Raw genomic sequence first — 18,855 nt, 5'->3', positions numbered from 1 at the left:
AAAAAAAAAATACCAGAGTAGGTGTTGGCTGATAAATTATGCAGATATCACATATCACAGATGGTACAATTAAATAAGATCAATCATTATATATCATATACACACTATATATGTATATATCTGTACAGATATATGTATACTGAGGGTGCCAAAAAAATTTTAAAAGCTGTTATCTATGCTCAAGCAGTAGTTCACCGAAATCAGAAGTGTCTGGACGCTGATGGTAACTACTTTGAGCACCTCTTGTAATTGCAGAAGTCAAACGTGACTTGCATTCACCTTTTGTTACCGGTATATACTCAGTACTACAATTAACTCAGTTTTTTCCTTTCTTAAAATGTGTATACATTTTTTTGGCACCCTCTGTATATGAGAGAGAATGCAATATAACCAACATAAAAGGCCTATGCTAGAGGTTCAATTAATAAGAAAACGGCAGAGGTTGACAACTGACTAGTTCTGTGTGGCAAAGATGTTTCTTTTTTTTTTAATTAAAGTTTATTGGGGTGACAATGGTTAGTAAAGTTACATAGGTTTCAGGTGTACAATTCTGTAATACATCATCTGTACATCACATTGTGTGTTCACCACCCAGAGTCTATACCAACAGGAAGGGCAGAGGAGAGACCAAGAGCTTAAAAGGACCATCTGTGTAATGTATTAGATAAAGGGACGTGTTGCTTTTTGAGTGTGCTCTGTTATACACATGTCATTCCTTAATATGCTTTAGAGTATAAATGTGTACTTACGTTTTCTTATAATTTTTTGTACAAGCACCTTATCCATGTTCCAAAAAAAATAGGCGTGATTCTATTTAACCCATTCTGCATAACACTAAGGCAGTATTACTAGAGTTGGCATCTTAATACTGTAATACATTCATTAGTCATGATTTCAAAAATAAAGACCACTTCTTAATGATGACGAAAATTAGACCTTGGGGACACATTTACAATCTTACATTTAAATTTCTCTCTCTCCCCCCATAAATAGGTCTCTACGCACATCCAGACACTCGTTTTTCTTTTGTTTTAAAATCTTTTCCCTTTTTTTTTAAAAAAAAGCTCATAAATACACCATAACACAAATAGACTAGATGGATAATGATAAAATGGTTATTTGATCAAAATAGGAAAAACTTTCAAAAGTTCACAAAGGACAGCTAAAGACATGATAGTAATAAGTTATTCCTTTTTAAACTAGGCATAAAAAGTAATGTAAGCATTAAAAAGTACTTCATTAAGGATTTAAATAAAAATAATACTTACATGATTATTATTAAGCACAGAAAAATAAAGAAAACTGACCATGACTCTGGAAGGATTGGTAAAGAGAGTACCTGAAGAAAATATTTAAGAGTGTGTTCAGGACTAAAATCCAGGAAAAGGACTAAAGAAACTTCAGGTTGTTTCAGGTTACATTTCAGGGATAATTATATCTATATGACAAACTTTACAGATCATTTATTTTGGTGCAAATTAAATATCAGTATTTTAAACATACAAAATATTATATTTTAAATGAAATACTATAATTAGTGATCTTACTATGGTTAAATAGCTAAAGGAGAAGAAATAATTGAGCTTCTAATGATGTATTTTGAGCACTATTCTTTTTTTAAAGTTGATCATTCTTTTTCCACTAATCTAAATTGATTTTATTTTTACACAGTTCTATTTATAACAAGGTCATTACTAAACAATATTTAAAAGAATGGGAAGTACACTTCTTCTTTTGACTAAAAATATTTCTTCAATTTGTCCTACATTGAGACAGAGCTTTTTTCAATCTTATACATATAAGTAAGGTATACAATGCACTGGAAAGTTTCTGAAGCATATTTCCTTATTTCTAACAGGGTAAGAAAATCTATTATTTTTTGCCAGGGTTTCTTGGCCCAAATCCAAGGCAAGATGACCTTGTCCTTGAATAAAACAACAGGATATTGCATCGTCTCTGGCCTCTCTGCTAGCTAGCACAGTGGAAACCTCCCCAAGAGATAAGTTTATTTCATCTCAGGAAATATATTTGTCATTATGAACAAAATAAAGATCAGATAAAAAAAGGTAAAGCCTTAAGCCAAAAGAGGAATACCCTAACATGTATAATTAATCTTGGTGCTATTTTCTACATCGCTAAGGAAAATGAATCAATCAAATTATATTAAAGAGGTACTGTACCCAATGTTGACAGAGAAGGTCAAATTGTCACAGTAGGATGAAAACAATTTTTTAAAAACTGAGTTTTCTTAAATATGTCCTAGTTAAAGATAGAAAGGGGAGAAAGTCAGGGGGTGGAGAAAAAGAGGAGTTTAGACTCTTTTGCTGGGTCCTCAAATTATAATCATTCATTCGTGAAGTATCCTAATACCTTCCTCTCCATCACCTGCATTGACCTACTCTCTCTAACATAATCCATTCCAATAGTAATGACCTCATTCTTTTTCCTCATGACCTTCTGATTCCTCACGTCCTACATCTTCCTGCCTTGGACCCTCACATATTATTCTTTCCATTTTACAAATGCCTTCTACCAATTGTATTCTGAACAGCTGACGAATATTGGGTTGCTGGAAAAGTCATGACGCATTTTTGTAACGGAAAACATAGAAAAAATATGTCATGACTTTTCCGACAACCCTATAGTTTTGAATTCCAGCCATATCCTTAATACATGATACAAGGAAAGGGGGGAAATTCACTCAAGATATGCTTTCTCATTTAATTGCAAAGACCAAACCAACTTACAAGCACCAATTAGACGAATTAATAAAATTGAGCAGCATGGATTAAGTGCCACTAAGTCATTATTGAGAGAGTATGGTTCAAGAAGGCTGCAAACTCAGACAAACCCAGGTTCCAATGATGATGGTCTAGTCCTTGGAAAAAGTATGTTTTAATCCTGCTAGGCCTCAGTTTCATCATCTCTAAAAAGGTGACAATACATCTTTCTTTAGAGGGTTTTTTAATAAAGTCAGATAATACGCGATATAGTGCCTTTCATACAATAAGGGCTCAATAAGTGACAGCTATTGCTATTTATGCCTTCCATTTAAGTAAAGCCTTTTCTTATATATACCAGTTATTGCAATTCTTTAATCATGACTGAGGTTTTATTTATTATAATAAGTACAGCACACTACATATAGCTATAATTCCTATTAAAATGTACAACTAGGTTGTCAGTTTGATAGTATCATGTTGATTTATTTCAAGTGCTTCATTTTAAAACTTTACAAAGTTTCAAAGTCATCCTCTATTGCAAAATTTTCAAAAGCATGCTTAAGGAATACTATTCCCATTAGATAACCTGAGGTGGGCAAAAAAGAGGAATGGTGGGTAAAAAACAGAACAGGTGGTAAACAGAGGAACGACAACTTTAATGTTATCCCAAGGTTTTCCCCAAGTTACGGAGCCCGTAAAACTTTTTTCATGTAACATCTATTAACTGCCTATATAACTAGGGTTCCACAGTCATCCTTTGGGAAATGCAGTTCTGTAACACATTTTTTAAATGTTAATAATCTTCTATTTTCAAAATTCACAAAATCACAAGGTTTCTCTGAAGACCAACTGAAAGCACTAGATGACTATAAGAACATGGCCCAGTTCTGGGTGCACTTTGGGTGACACACACAGGTATTTATCTCAGTATCATCAACCAACCATATGGAATGAGGAAGGGGAGGAGATAAAATAAAATATATAAAACTTACTAGTTTGATGGGTTAAGTGAGACTTTATTAATCCAAAAAGTCAATGAAATGAGAAATTCAACAGTAGTTATTATACGCCGATCACGTGCTAGCAATTGAGATATGCACTGAGCTTCACAGAGAATAGAGAATAAAAGCCCATATAAGCTCTAAAGATTCTGACAAAATAGAATAACTGAGTTTACTCCTTGTGCTCAATTACAGCTTTAAAAAGCCCCCATGTTTGCTTTTTTGTATCTCACTCTCTTCTGTAGTCAAAGAAACAAAGCCACTTAAAAAGCCACAAACTTTTTGAAGAAGCAACAATGGAAGTATTTGTGAACTTACTAAATTTTACTCGTTTAAAATTAGCGGTGACATTATGCTCCTAAAGCCTCATCAGTCAAAAGAGGGGCGTTCTCACTGATTTTTTGCTCTACAACTGTTTTCTGAGTCACCTTTTCTGTGAGAGCCAGAAAAATACTCTCCTAGTCACCTCCTTGCATATAACTAAAATCTTAAAGGTCTGCTCATGAAACAGCCCAGTCTATAGAACCAAAGGACTCATCAGCAAGCATACAGCAAGATCCCGATTTCATAACCTGCCAGCTCTGCCACGTATGAAGGTCTGGGATGGCAAACTCTAGCACTTTAATTTGCAATAAAAGTATCATGAGAAACATCACTCACACGCATGCTAGAAATTGCTTTATTCAAAGCTATGTCGTGGCTAGTGTCACTTTAGTCACAGCACTGCCCTAAATTTCTGGAAAAGATAAAGCAGGAAACAGATACACTTACTGAGTAGGACACTAGGCACTTGAGTTTATGCACGAGTTAGTATCATGTGTCCCAACTGCTCTACTAATACTTTTTTCTCCCCCATGAGGAAATAGTTTTAACAATTTCCTTGGTTTGTGAAAATGGTGTTATTAATTTACATACCCCCTCCTCCCTCCATTTCGGGAAAGGACATTTGAAAAAGATAAACAAGGAACCTGTGGTTTAAACTTGGCTTCCCTGGTTCCTCAAGTATACTTTAAGTAATACCCTCACGTTTACCTGGAAAAATCATGGCTACAGATAAGCTTCACTTCAAAGCCCCTGTTACTAAAACTGAACCACAGTGGAACTTCTCTAAAAAAACCTTTCCTATTAGTGAAATGGAGTATAAGGCTGGTCTTTTTTTTTTGGGGGGGGGGGATCTGATCCAAAGAGATTTAATTAGGGAGATCCTACAAACATCTCATTCTCCGGGGGCCGGGCTCTAAGCACAACACTGTAACATGCTTCCAGCACAGCTACGGCCTTAAGAACATCCCGTGGTTCACTGGAAAAGTGAGATAACACCTTCGGAGTCACTTCATCTGAGAACAGCTCTTGGATTTAGTTAATAATTTTGTTCATAATGATGAACAAAACCAAACTGTGCCCACAAACCTAAGTATCTCATGTTCTAAACTCACGGCCTTCTGTCTATACATTTTCAAAGCCTCGGCGATATAGTTCCATTTTTGGAAGTTTAACATCTCATCCTTTTTAGAAGACATAAGACGTAAGTCTTATACCCTAATATAATAATACCTCCTAGATGCTAGGATGTAAAAATAGACATTTCAAAAATACTTAGATTGCTAAATAAGCTACCTAAATTTATGTATTTTCATTTTGGTGATTATAGATACACACACACACACACACACACATATATGTATGTATATAGGTGATTTTATATATATATAAATGAGTGCGATGGCAGAAACTTCCAACATGGTGACATAAAGTAGCACCGTGAGAACTCACATTCCTGTAATAGGAGGCTCACAATTGATGTTCGCCATAGAAAAGTGTTTCTCGCAAACAGCAATAGCTGCCTGTGGGATTTCAGCATGACAAATGCATAGCTGACTCATGGGATCAATTATAAAGAAGTAATACTCATGGCATTAAAAAAAAATTCCGTGTTTTCATCTCCTGTTAATACATGTTAAACAGTCAGATGAGTCCCACCAATTGTTTTACTGCCAAATCAATAATCAAAGCTCCCTCCCTCACTCAAACCTCCATGTGAATTCCTTACTAGAGACGCCGGTTCCCAATAACCACTTTCATGCTCTCTCATTAAATTCAACTATAAAAGCATTTAAAAATATTATTCGAGTATTACGTTAAGGATGAATTGTCAAGCTTTAATATTTGATTATAAAACTCAGCTGTCCAATATTTCTCAATGTTTGTGATTTTGCTTTAAATAGCCTTGTTTAAATTTTTTTTTAAAAATCACAACAGAATTGGAAGAACAAGCCAGTTTTAACTTACCCTCCCTCCTCCAAACAGACTATTATATCCTCTAAAAAACCTCTTTTACCTGAAGAGAAACAGCAATAATTCCCATTTTAAAGCAGTTCTCTATGACGTGCTATCAAAGCCCAAGCAGCATTTGAGATACTTACTGAGTGTTTCTCCTGCTGGCCCATAACTCCATGGTTAGCTGGGATTGCTAGTGGTTTCATAATGAAGAAACATATGCTGAACTGAATTTACACATCATGTACCAATCTCTCATGGATAGCAAGTCACCCTCTACAGCATTAAATTAAAAGATAAAAGAAAAAGAAAAAAAAAACAAAAAAAAGAGGGAGGAGGAAACCATGCTGCAGCTTAAAGTGTCACTACTGCCAAGCTTAAAAAAAACCCTCACACTTGTAGACCAGAAAAGGAATCCAAACAGTGTCCGTCTCCATTTTTATAACATTGAAACTCTAACCATCTTGGGCTATGACAAGACTGAGGAAACCTTAGACAGCTCTCAGTCCTCCAAGAGAACAAGATCATTTCGGAGACTGAAGAACAAGAGGCAAAAGAAAAGAAGGAAAAAAAAAAAAAAAACTAAAATGGCTGACTGCACACAGACTCCCCTCAAAAAGGCTTAATACAGAATTATATTAGTCAGGGTGGTATGAGAACCAGTCTCTAGCATTCAGCCAAGCATTGTTAATACTCTTGTTTCATTTGCAATCACACATACAAACCCCTTCAACCAAGGAAAAAAAGAAAAAGAAAGAAAGAAAAATCAGGGCAGAGCGTGTGAATCGGGACCTCCTCCCTAGCTGCTAATGATGCTGACAGAGTGGTGACCAGTGATCTCTGTCCCACTCCACTAACCAAGTTTGCACAATTAATCTTAGCAGCATGACACTGATGGACATTTAATTTAATGATGTCTGTCCCTCACACTCGACACAAGCATGACTGCTAGCAAAGAGTCACTAACCGAGACACAGCACATGCACACACAATCTCGAGAATCATGAGGCTGAATGCAATACACCAATATAATTACATTATTGTGCTTACTTTGGAGGACCATGGCTGCAGGCAGTTGGCATAGCAACGCACAAGGAAAGCCATTTCCTGGGTAGAGAGAAAGCTTCCTTTTCTAAATAAAAAATTCCTCTTAGGAAACAAACGGCATTGCTGCTTCCTGCAGAAAGCAAGACACTGGAGTCTGTCTCTTAACCTGCAAGGCTCACACTCAATGCAGTTCTAGTGATGTAAGTGGATTTCTCTCTCACCCTCCCTCCCTATATACACTGAAATATTCAGCTCAAATGGTACACACATTCCTTAAGGCTCGCCCCCTCCTCTCCTTAACCATTTCACTCATTAAGGTAGCGATGGACAATTCAGATAAAGTAACAAGCTCTTGCCTGTATTATATCAGCAGCTGTAGGTTAAGCAAGTCTCAGAGGGATGGAATCCATTGATTGCTGACTCCAAATAATATCACTGAAGACAGGGTGGGAAAACGGAGGAAGGACTTACTTGAACAGCTTTGAACTAAAACATGATTTTTTCACCAAGGTGAAGATAAAGGAATGAATTGTCCTCTTCCCCACCCTCAGATATCACTGAGCTATAGGAAACAAGTATCTATCAAAATTTTACAAAATTCACATTTAACAAGGATTGTCTCAATTTAGAAGGTGTGATTTTCACAAACATCTGTACACACACATACACACAGCACCTTGCAAATAATATCAAAATAAATCCACTCCATTTTTTAAAAAAAAACAATCAAACTTCTTTAAAAAGTAGTTAAAATTTAATGAATATGTTATTCTACCATAAATTTTTAATTTCACTGAGGTTGGTTATTTGAAAGACATTATAGTTGACAAGGACATTTTAACTCTGAAGCACTGGTCAGTTTCTCATAGTCAAATCTATATATGGTATATATAACAGAAAACAGATACAGAAAATCTAGCAACTCTAATAACTGACTTTGGAATTGCCAGTGCTTACTAATTTGTATTTCTTGTCTACCTACCCAACACTGAACGCATTCTAGTTTCTGCTTGTTTCCCCTCATATCTAAAGACAACCACACCCTTCACATCACTATTTTGGATCCTTCCCTCCACCCATCCTCAACATACCCCCTTTCATAGACTTCTAATATTATCCATTATCCCTTTTCTCCACATATCTTCAACGTTTCCCCCACAACTGGAGGTTCTCTGCATTGGCTTTTTAAAATATGTTCAGGTCTCTCTCAACTCAAAATGAAACAAAACCCAGAAACCTTCCAGTTCTTACATTGCTACAGTCTAACTTCTTCCCCACTTCACAACCAAATCTCTCAATTACCTACTTTGACATCTTCCATTCCTTCACCCCATGCACTCCCCATCGTGGCCCTGTTATACTATTTATACATCTACAAGTTATCCTTACCACCTTTCTCCATGTTGAATCCATCACAACAGCCATTCATTACATTTCTGATCTTTTCTCAAATTTAGATTTCTCTTCATCTCTGCTATCATCCCACCCCAATCGTTATTTTTTGCCTTGAAAATTGCGAAAGTCTCCTTATTGAACTGTCTGGATTCAATTATAACCCCATCCACCTAACCCGTTTAATATACTACACCTCCTGGGATCTTTTAAAAATTAAAATCTGGTCATTTCAACTTATCCATTGAGCCCAATTTTTCAAATTAAAACGTATCAATGGCTCCCCACTGCTCACAGAATACAGGCTAAAACTCTTATTATAATAAGTCTGCAAGATTTCTATGTTTTCAAGACTTATATCACGCTCATGCCCTCCAGGTCACCTGGGCTGTTCTTGAGCAAGGGGGCCTTTCCACACGTTATATCCTCTGCCTGGAATTCTCCTTACCCCCCATTTCCTGAATGACTACCACTCCACCCTCAAAAACATATTGGTGAAATGGCCTCAAAACTACCATTGATATTGTGTATCACTTCCTTGTAGTACTTATTACAGTTGTGATTTTACCTTTAATCATGAAATCATTTAAGCGGTTAGTATCTGCTTCTCCTGCTACATTCTGATCTCCACGATGGTTGGCACTGTGTTTGTTTGTGAGCCACTGTACTTGCAGCCCCTAGCATGGTATATATCGTAGGCACTCTCACATTTTTTCGAATGAACAAAATCTCCACTGACTGGGAATAACATTAGCAAGACCATATCTGATCTCATAAACTAGTTCCTATCAAAATCCTAAACACTTTTCTTTAATAGATGAATGAGCAATTTAAAAGTAAATAGCAATGATTGCTGACAAAGGAGAAATGGCAATAAAATAGAGCAAAGACAGTCTCTTCAACAAATGGTACTGGAACAACTAGACATACACACGCAAAACAAAACAAAACAAAGCATCTGGATACAGACCTTATACCCTTCACAAAAATTCACTCAAAATGGATTACAGACCTAAATGTAAAATGCAAAACTATAAAACCCCTACAAATAACAGAATAACACAGAAAACCTAGATGAACTTGGGTAAGGTGATACCTTTCTAAATACAACACCAAAGACACGATCTATCAAAAACATAATTGATAAGCTGGACCTCATTAAAATTAAAGACTTCTGCTCTGTGAGAAACAATTTGAATAGAATTAGAAGACAAGCCACAGGCTGAGAGAAAATATTTGTAGAAGACCCATGAGATGAAGGACTCACCCAAAATATACAAAGAATGCTTAAAACTCAACAATACAATAAAACTTCATTTAAAAAAATGGTCCAGAGACCTTAATAGACACATCACCAAAGAAGATATACAGATGTCAAATGAGCATATGAAAAGATGCTCCACAGCATATGTCATCATGGAAATGCAAATTGAAACAACAATGAGATACCACTACGTGCTCATGAGAATAGTCAAAATCCAAAACACTGACAACACCAAACACTGGCGAGGATGTGGAGCAAAAGGAACTCTCACTCATTGCTGGTAGGAATACAAAATGGTACAGACACTTTGGAAGACAGTGTGATGGTTTCTTACAAAACTAAACATACTCACTAAACGATCCAGCAATTACACTCCTTGGTATTTACAAAACGGAGTTAAAAACCTACGTCCACACAAAACCTGTACATGGATATTTATATTCTTAATTGTATATCTGTGATTTATATTCATAATTAATTTTATATTCATAATTTCATAAACTTTTTTCATAATTGCCAAAACTTAGAGGCTACCAAGATGTCTTTCAGTAGGTGAATCTATAAATTGTGGTACATCAATACAATGGAATATTAGTCACTGCTAAAAATGATAAGCTATCAAGCCATGAAATGACATGGAGAAACCTTAACTTCATAATCCTAAGTGAAAGAAGCCAATCTGAAAAGGCTGCATACTGTATGATTCCAACTAGATGACATTCTAGAAAAGACATTATGGAGACAATAAAAAAGATCAGTAGCTGCTAGAGGTGGAGGAAGAAATATAGGCGGAGCACAGAAGATTTTTAGGAAAGAGAAAATACCCTATATGATATTATAATGATCGATATGGGTCATTATACATTCAAACCCATGGAATGTACAACACCAAGAGGAACTCTAAAGTAAACTAGGGACTTTGGTGATTATGATGTGTCCATGTAGGTGCATCCTTGGTTTAAAAAAAAAAAAAAAAAAAAGGACCATTCTGGCAAATGATGTTGATTGATAATAGGGGAGGCAATGCATGTGTGGGGGGAAGGGAATATGGGAAATCTCGGTATCTTTCTCTAAGTTTTGTTGTCAACATAAAACTGTTCTAAAAAATAAAGTCTTTTTTAAAAAAAAGTAAATGATGTCAAAAAATAGAAGCAACCCAAGGGTCTATCAATGAATGAATGTACAAACAAAATGTGGTATAGAAATACAGTGCGATATTACTCAGTCTTAAAAAGTAATAAAGTTCTGTTACAAGCTACAACAAGGATCAACCTTGAAGACACTATGCTAAGTGAAACAAGTCAAATATTCCATGATTCCACTTACATGAAGTGCCTAATGCCATCAAATTCATAGACAGAAAGTAGGTTGCCAGGGGCTGGGGGCAGAGAGTAATGAGGAGCTATTATTTAAGGTATGCAGCTTCAGTTTGGGAGGATGAAAACATTTCTGAAAATGTACGGTGGTAATGATTGCATCACAATGTGAATGTACTTAATCCAATGAGCTGTACACTTAAAAATGTTTAAAATGATGAATCTAAATGCCATATATATACACACATACACAGTAAATGGCAACTCGAAAATGTACGGTGGTAATGTTTGCATCACAATGTGAATGTACTTAATCCAATGAGCTGTACACTTAAAAATGTTTAAAATGATGAATCTAAATGCCATATATATACACACATACACAGTAAATGGCAACTCAAGAAATAATCAAGTTCTATAATTTTCATCCATCCTAGCCCATGTCCCACACATCCATATGACAAACACTCTTCTCCAAGTTTAAGTCAAATTACCCCCATGCTGATGGTGTCTGACCTTGTATGTGAAGGTTTCTCATTGTTTGCCTCTCTCTGGAGAAACGTGTCACTTCTCTCAAGAAGGAAACTAACCCAATCGGAGCACCTGACAGATGAAGTCAGAAAATCACACATCCTCAGGCACTGATGCTTTTCTGCCGAAACTAGGTGTGATTTCTCTTACAAACCTGGCACCATGCCTACAACCTACATATCTTAAAACTCATGACTGTAATATGGAAGTTTTACTATGCGTATTACATTGTACATTGAAACACAATTATGCTAGGTTAAAATGTGCAAAACACTGCTTAAGGAATAAAATATAAACTGAAGATTTTAGAAACCCTCATTATATTAATAGATTTTACACAAAAAAGAATAAATCACACTTACCTTAAAGTAGCCTTAATCTGAGTTATATTTACCCCATTCTTTAATCTAGATTTAACAAGTAGCATTAAATAGATCTAGCCACAAATGGAACAATGTAACTACTTTCTGCCCTGTGTCAAGAATATCCAATGACTTCTAACTATCAGCAGCAATGATCCAAAAGATAGAGGTTACATACATAGTTTGGGGAACTACTTGTAAAGCTTTTCCATGCTAAATTTAATAGCATTATATTTTCACACCTAAAATATATGCTTTTTAGATACTGTGAAATTGAGAAAAATGGTCTGTTCTCAGTAATTATTAATCACATTTAGGATTAATGTGTTCATTCATTTATAATACCTATAGTGTTCATCCATAGATTTCAATGTGCTTTACAAACATTTAATTAAACTTGGTCAAATCCCAAGGGAAGCAATAAAATAATGTATTCCTCTTTCATAGACGAAGTGTATAAGATTAGAGAGTTAGCAGTTTGGAAGAACACAAAATAGAACTCCAGGTTGCTAATATGATTTACTTCACTTATCCACTATATATTGATTTCTTCCCTCCTCCCCGTACTCCAGAGGAAAAACTACAGATTTGTGGAAAATCTGTGGCAGAGGAGGGAAGAATTTATTCTTTGATCTAGAAACAAGAAATTTTACAAACTTGATTCCTAATGTTTTATTGTTCACTAAAGGAATGACACTTAGAAATGCCCTTTTCTGTATGAATACACCAAACCAATTAGGCACTAAGCAAATGCAAAATACAGTCATTGTACCAGGTATGGTCAAAAGGCTTATTTCTCTTTTTCCAATACATCCTCCAACATTAGTACTAAATATTTTCTTCCCAAAAAAAAAGCTAATTATCTGACAAATTCTTTATAACTGTAATGCAATCCTGTATTTCACATAATCTATTCCATCCTTGGGTATACCTCAGGCCTTCCACACGTACCCTCCAGAAGAATTATAGAGAAAATCTGGGCTAAAATCTTATTTTTTTCTACTTTGACCAAATAAAATGGTACTCTAGGTTCATTATTAAAAATAATTTAATTATGAAATAAAATGAGAGATACTAACACAATGCCTGACCCATAATAATGTTGAATAAATATATGAGCCGAATTTAAATGCAGACTTTAGAAATACAGGGAACCTGTTACTTGAATCAGCACTTAGTAACAGAAAAATCTAATTGAGAGTCCAAAAAAGATCACCCAGATATACTCCAAAGATATGTTCTGAAGAAATCTTTAAGCTTTTTCTTTCTTTAATAAGTTTCTAACAAACTGTTTATATTGTATCTGATTCAATATAGAAAAAATAATGCAGTAACCTATCCATGATAAATATGCTAATATTTACATATCACATATTAAAAAGAGGAAAATTTAAAGATGGTATGAGATGGAGAAATGCAGAAAAACAAACAAAATAAAGAAGACTATAATTCAGCGAGAAATTCCAACATAAAAAATGGGGCTTTTAAAAATACACTTACTTGAAAAATGAACAGACTTTAATAGCTGATTTAACAAAGCTTACTTCATTTCTTAGAACCTATTTTAAGAAAAGACCAGGTTTCATCTTGAAATGCTCAAGGTCACAGAGGTGAATAGTCCTTGCACACTGGTTGCAAATCATTTAATTGGGTTTACTAGGGGCAAGGGCCTCAAAGTGAGCTCCTGACTACAGTAGTACACAGAGCAACACTCCAAATGCCAGCAGCAACTATTATCTTTATCACTAATTTGGCATGTAACATATTCCCTTATGATTAATATGTTTGCACAAACACAATGAATTGTTCATTATCCCTCTATTTTTATTTCACAAAAAGAGGAATATTGATCATAAACTGGAATATAAGTTAGGTAAAGGCAGGGGCCATTCAACATTTTATTTAGCTGATACTATCAATGATAAATTATGGTTTATCTCAAGTACTTAAAACACAGTAATTGCTCAAAGAACGAATGCGTGATTCCGCTTAAACTTTTTCAAAATGAACCGGTGAAGTATTATTGTGTACACCAGCTTTAAGATGAGAAAACAGACAAAGGATAGTTGTGTAACCATAAAAATATCCAACTTGTTTATTGACAAAATTAGGTATTTTAAATAACTTGGCAGGTGAAGAGAGTAGACGAACACCAGCATACTTAAATTGAAGAGGGAAAACTATAAAGGCCTCCCTGTGTACCATCAAAACGTCACTTGTACAAGCACAGGACGGGAGAGCAGGCTGGAGGAACAACCATAGGAGGAGGGAGGTCGGGAGGGTTATCTGTAAATTTCAGCAGGCCAAAGGTTTCATGTGAGCCAATGCACAGTGCTTTAAAACCCTAATATAATCTTGGGTTACATTATCAGACATAATATTCAGACCAAGGAAGACAGGAAGTCCTGCTATAATCTGCATTGTAGGGTATTACAAGGTCTTACATAAGCTGTAGCAACCAGTTCTAGACATCATGACTTGGGGGAGAAAAGGTAACTGTAGTGTTCTAATGGCAGAAAACCTAAATGATAAAGTGGTTAGGAAAGCTACAAGAAGTTAGGAATGTTTAACGCAGAGAAAAGGCTTAATAGAGTAGGATTCTCTTTAAATATCTGAAACACAGATATGAAATGGAATATGAATATTCATTTGTGTAGCTTTAGAAGATACCGAGAACCATGAACTAAAATTAGAGGGAGGCAGATTTCAGCTAACCAGAAGGAAAAGTTTCTTAATAATTAGCCCTTTTCTACAAAAAAAGAATAACTGCTAAGATTTACTAAATCCTTACTTTGTACCAGGCAGTAGGATACAATTTTGACACACATTATGTAAGGACTGTCTCGCAAATATCAGTGCCAAGTGTAACTGAATATCTTAAAGCAGAGGCTGAAGTCAGTGATTATGTAGGAAAAAATAAATTGTATTAAGTGGTTTGGCTGGAAGATTCCTAAAGTCCTTTCAAGTTCTTAAGGTTATATTACCTAACATGGCTGTTACCAAACATTAGTGGGTAGCAAAATGGGGGTAGGTGGGGTAACACGATATGGAATAATAGCAAAAGACAGACCACATGAATGGAAATTAATCTATCTTGGGATAAGATTTCCTGGTGGTAACCATCCTACATTTTGAGATTTCTGTCTTCCTATTTAGGCAGTTGGAGAGGGAATATTAAAATGTTCTTATTTTTAAAAAATTATAGTGATAATTAGACAATACTTTAGAGGTTTTCTTTTTAACATCCTTACTTTCTAAATTAAAAGTTGCCAAGCTTAAGGTAAGTAAAAAGTAAGTTTCTTAATGTTAGCAATAATTTGAATTATTAAAAATTATATATAACTAATCAGTTTTATAGGTTTTAAAAATCCCCTGAAATTACTTAATATATGTTTTTAATATTCTTAAGTATTACTAAAAACACTTCCACTATTTTCTGATGCAGAAGCAAGCAATCTTATGATGGTGATTTTTCACCTCTAAAAACTATGACTACTTTTAGATAACAGCAAGTTGTTTGGATTCATTAAAAAGTCATACTTACAAAAGATCTTTCAGCAAGATTTGACTTTCGTTACCTATAATATCAGATCTAACTATTAAAATACACTAATTAATTACATAGTCATCCTTTGTTATGAAATGGTACAACTTACCAGTGAAAACCCATTTCTGTATTGGACTAAAACTAGAAAGGTTAAAGAGAAAAAAAAAATGCTGTGTGTTGTTGATGAGAGAGATGTGGTTCAAAAAGGGAAAACACTTAATTGCAACAAAAAAAAGACTGATGAATCAAACAAAACCTATCATCACTGCAAATACAACTCAGTAATTATTCTTCACATTGGACACTATATTCACTAGCCTATTTCTTTTAAAGGTTTTTAAAGGGTGGGCATCTAAAGTAGTTGAATTATTTGCTATGTATGTATATATCTTTTAGTTCAAATTAAAATTTTAAGTAGCATAAAAGTAACATGTGTTAGATTCATTTTTAAAAATAAATAATTTTGTGTATTGAGAATGGAAAAGACCTATGTCTATGTTTGTCTTTGACTATATTTGAGTGACCATGATCATTGAACATGTTAGTTAACCTCTTTGACCTTAACATGCTCATCTTCTAACAGTAGAAACACCAATACCTAAAATTTAGAACTGCACAGAGGTTTAACTGACAAAATGTAAGAAAAAACACCCAGCTGACTGGTGTTCATCATAAGCATTCAATACTCTTTCAAGATATTCTAAAAAGTCAGTTGTACTCAAGGTTTGGGCAACCCATTAATTCACACTGGTAGGTGGCTCAGATTGGGTAGATATCCTTGTACAGAATTGTTAATGCAAGTGGATCTGTAATGTTACTCCTAGAAATATTAACTACTGCTAATTCTAGGAGTTTGATCCAAAGACATCAACATGAAACCAAGATACTGCTGAGCACCTATTATATGCTGTGCAAAAGGTGTACCTTGGCATGCAAAATACTATCTACTTTCAAAGACTCTACAGACTCTTTAGGAATTTAATTTTAACAAACATATTTTCATTTTTAAAACCTAATGTCTTCAAGGGGCCGGCCGAGTGGCTCAGTTGGTTAAGAGCTTGCTCAAGATTTTGAGCTCTGAGCAACAGCGGTTCGAGTCCAGCCCAAGCTGAGCAGCCGCTGAGCTGCCAACAGGTAGCAGGATGGCTCAGCTAAAACAAACAAACAAACAAACAAACAAACCTAATGTCTTCAAATAAATATAAAAACATATGTTTCCCTAATGGTCTGATAATGCTTATTCTTAAATAAAATGACAGTATTTCTAAACGGAAGCATTCATCGATGGACTTCACTACCAGAAATAGAATTGTGACTGTCCCTCTGGTGTAATGAAATATATTCCAGACAGGAAATACTTCCAAGTAAATTTGCCTGGAAATAGAAGATTGTCTCAATATAGAAAATATTTCAGATGCCATAAGAATTCTTTAAATGTTCTCTTGAAAAAGAAGTCAGCCTACTGATCTGACCACAAGCTTCCAATGACAACATCCCATCTTCCTTCTCATAAATAAATGCATAAAAAAAGCCCAAACCACATGTCTAACTTCTCCCGCTCCTTAAAAGCCCTAAAAGGTAGAGTTATTTTACCTATTCACATTTTAGTTGCCCTTTGAATTTTTTAATTACTATTATGCTATTTTAAGAGCATAATACTAGAATATTTAATTTTATATACCAGACAATTACAATTGCTACAATGGCTCATAACTGGCCAGATGGGTCATATTATGAAAGGTTATATCTCCTGCTTGTACCATAAAGTAGTAATTCACAGTGTTAACACACAATCATAAATCTATAATGAAACACTAACAGAGGAAGGCGTCCACTCATTCATTCTATACTTGACCCCCAAGATGAAGCAGAACAGGTCAGGAAACAAGGAAGCAGGGATGAACTTCAGAAAATCATCCTAGGGAGGTTCAACAGTGTGACAGACATAAGCAAAATGTATTGTTCATCATAAAATGATGACTAAAAGATTGCCTCAGAGCAAATGTGCAACAAAACCTATTTTTCTTGATGGCTCGCATTTTATAAGAAATCTTTTTTTTGTTTCCAAGGACATAAAACAAAATAAAACTCTGCAGGGCCAACATTTAAAAACATACCGCTCATTCCAACGGATTTCAAGATTAAAAACAAAAATCAGAACTAATAAGATATCAATATTACTCTCAAACTACTAGAAAGCATGGTATTTATAATAAAGGTGAAATGTAGCCAGAAAAAAAAATGAGACAATGATTTATTTAAAAGGGGTAAATTCTCTGTGAAAAATAGTGCATGACACTATTACGATCACTAGTCCCACAGATTATTCGTGTGGACATTTCAGCTTTCACCACGAGAAACCCACCATTTCAAATTTGAGGAGTGGGGACATTTCAAGTCTTTCCAAAGGGTGCTTTATCTTTTCAGATATTTTGCTTTAGTAGCTGATTATTGAATCAGAGTGAATACTGCAGAGCATGCTCATGAGCAGTAAACCCACTTCATGATGGCAAAGGAAACCAGCCACTAATGTCTTAAAATAAGTAGAAGTGGATGGAAAAGATGGAAGGCAGTATCTTTATTTGGACACAAAATAAAGGAGTCAGTAAGTGAAAAATCAATATTCAAATTAGAGGATAATAAACAGAAAAGAATTCTAGAAAAACAGTAAGGAATTTTGAGAATAAGAAAGTTTGAAATACATTGCTAGTTTGCTTGGTTGTTTGTTTGTTTGTTTACCAGCAAACAAACAATTTGTAATAGATTAAATTACCATGAACATTAACTATTAACCACCCACAGGATATCGTTAAAACTACCCAGGGTGATCATCTTTTTTAGAGGGTATGGTGGGGAGGGACCTAAAACTAGTCTTATTTGCATTGGCAGAAGATCAAATCCAATTTTCAAAAGTTATCCAATAGACACTTTACAGTTATGATTATATTATACTTTCATACCACAGAATCTTTTGCATAAAAATGTTTAAATATTTTATAATTATATATAATAGCTCATAATTATCTTTTTTTTAGCTCATAATTATCTTAGGGAAGGGGACTCAGACAACTTTGATGGGGGGACTTCAAAAATAAATTTCCTGGGCCGGCCGAGTGGTGCGTTGGTTAAGAGTTGGCTTGGGATACCAGCTCTGAGCAGCAGGGCCCATTTCGGATCCCACATGAGGGCCAGTGACGCTGCGCCCTCTACAGCTAAGATGGTAAACAACAGCTAACCTGGAGCTGGGCTGCCGTGAGTCGCCAGCAATGGCACAGGCTGCAGTGAGGCTGGCCAGCAGCAGGCGTGAGCTGCCGTCCAATGGCCAGCAAGCGACTGCCTCACCCGGGAAGAGCGCAATGATAATACCAACATGGGCCAGTGAAGCGATGTCCTCC

The 18,855-nt window shown here is 35.2% G+C and overlaps 1 protein-coding gene across 11 annotated transcripts in view; it reads right to left on the bottom strand.

The window, feature by feature from the left end:
* The window catches only part of RAPGEF2 (Rap guanine nucleotide exchange factor 2), a 245,736-nt gene that overhangs the window by 91,415 nt on the left and 135,466 nt on the right, over positions 1–18,855 (bottom strand). The window contains exon 1 of one of the 11 annotated variants that reach the window (XM_019667509.1): positions 6,148–6,562. The exons of 9 other annotated variants lie outside the window; for them this stretch is intronic. In XM_019667509.1, coding sequence (XP_019523054.1) covers positions 6,148–6,207 — 60 coding nt within the window. In that variant the 5' untranslated portion in view covers positions 6,208–6,562. Of the gene's footprint in view, positions 1–6,147; positions 6,563–18,855 lie in introns of those variants that run through there. One more of the 11 variants, XM_019667510.1, reaches the window with a different exon arrangement.

This window comes from Hipposideros armiger, unplaced genomic scaffold (genome assembly GCF_001890085.2).
Source record: "Hipposideros armiger isolate ML-2016 unplaced genomic scaffold, ASM189008v1 scaffold_498, whole genome shotgun sequence".
Classification (NCBI taxonomy): domain Eukaryota; kingdom Metazoa; phylum Chordata; class Mammalia; order Chiroptera; family Hipposideridae; genus Hipposideros; species Hipposideros armiger.
The sequence above is the reverse complement of the archived record's forward strand: the minus strand, read 5'-3'. Positions and strand labels throughout refer to the sequence as shown.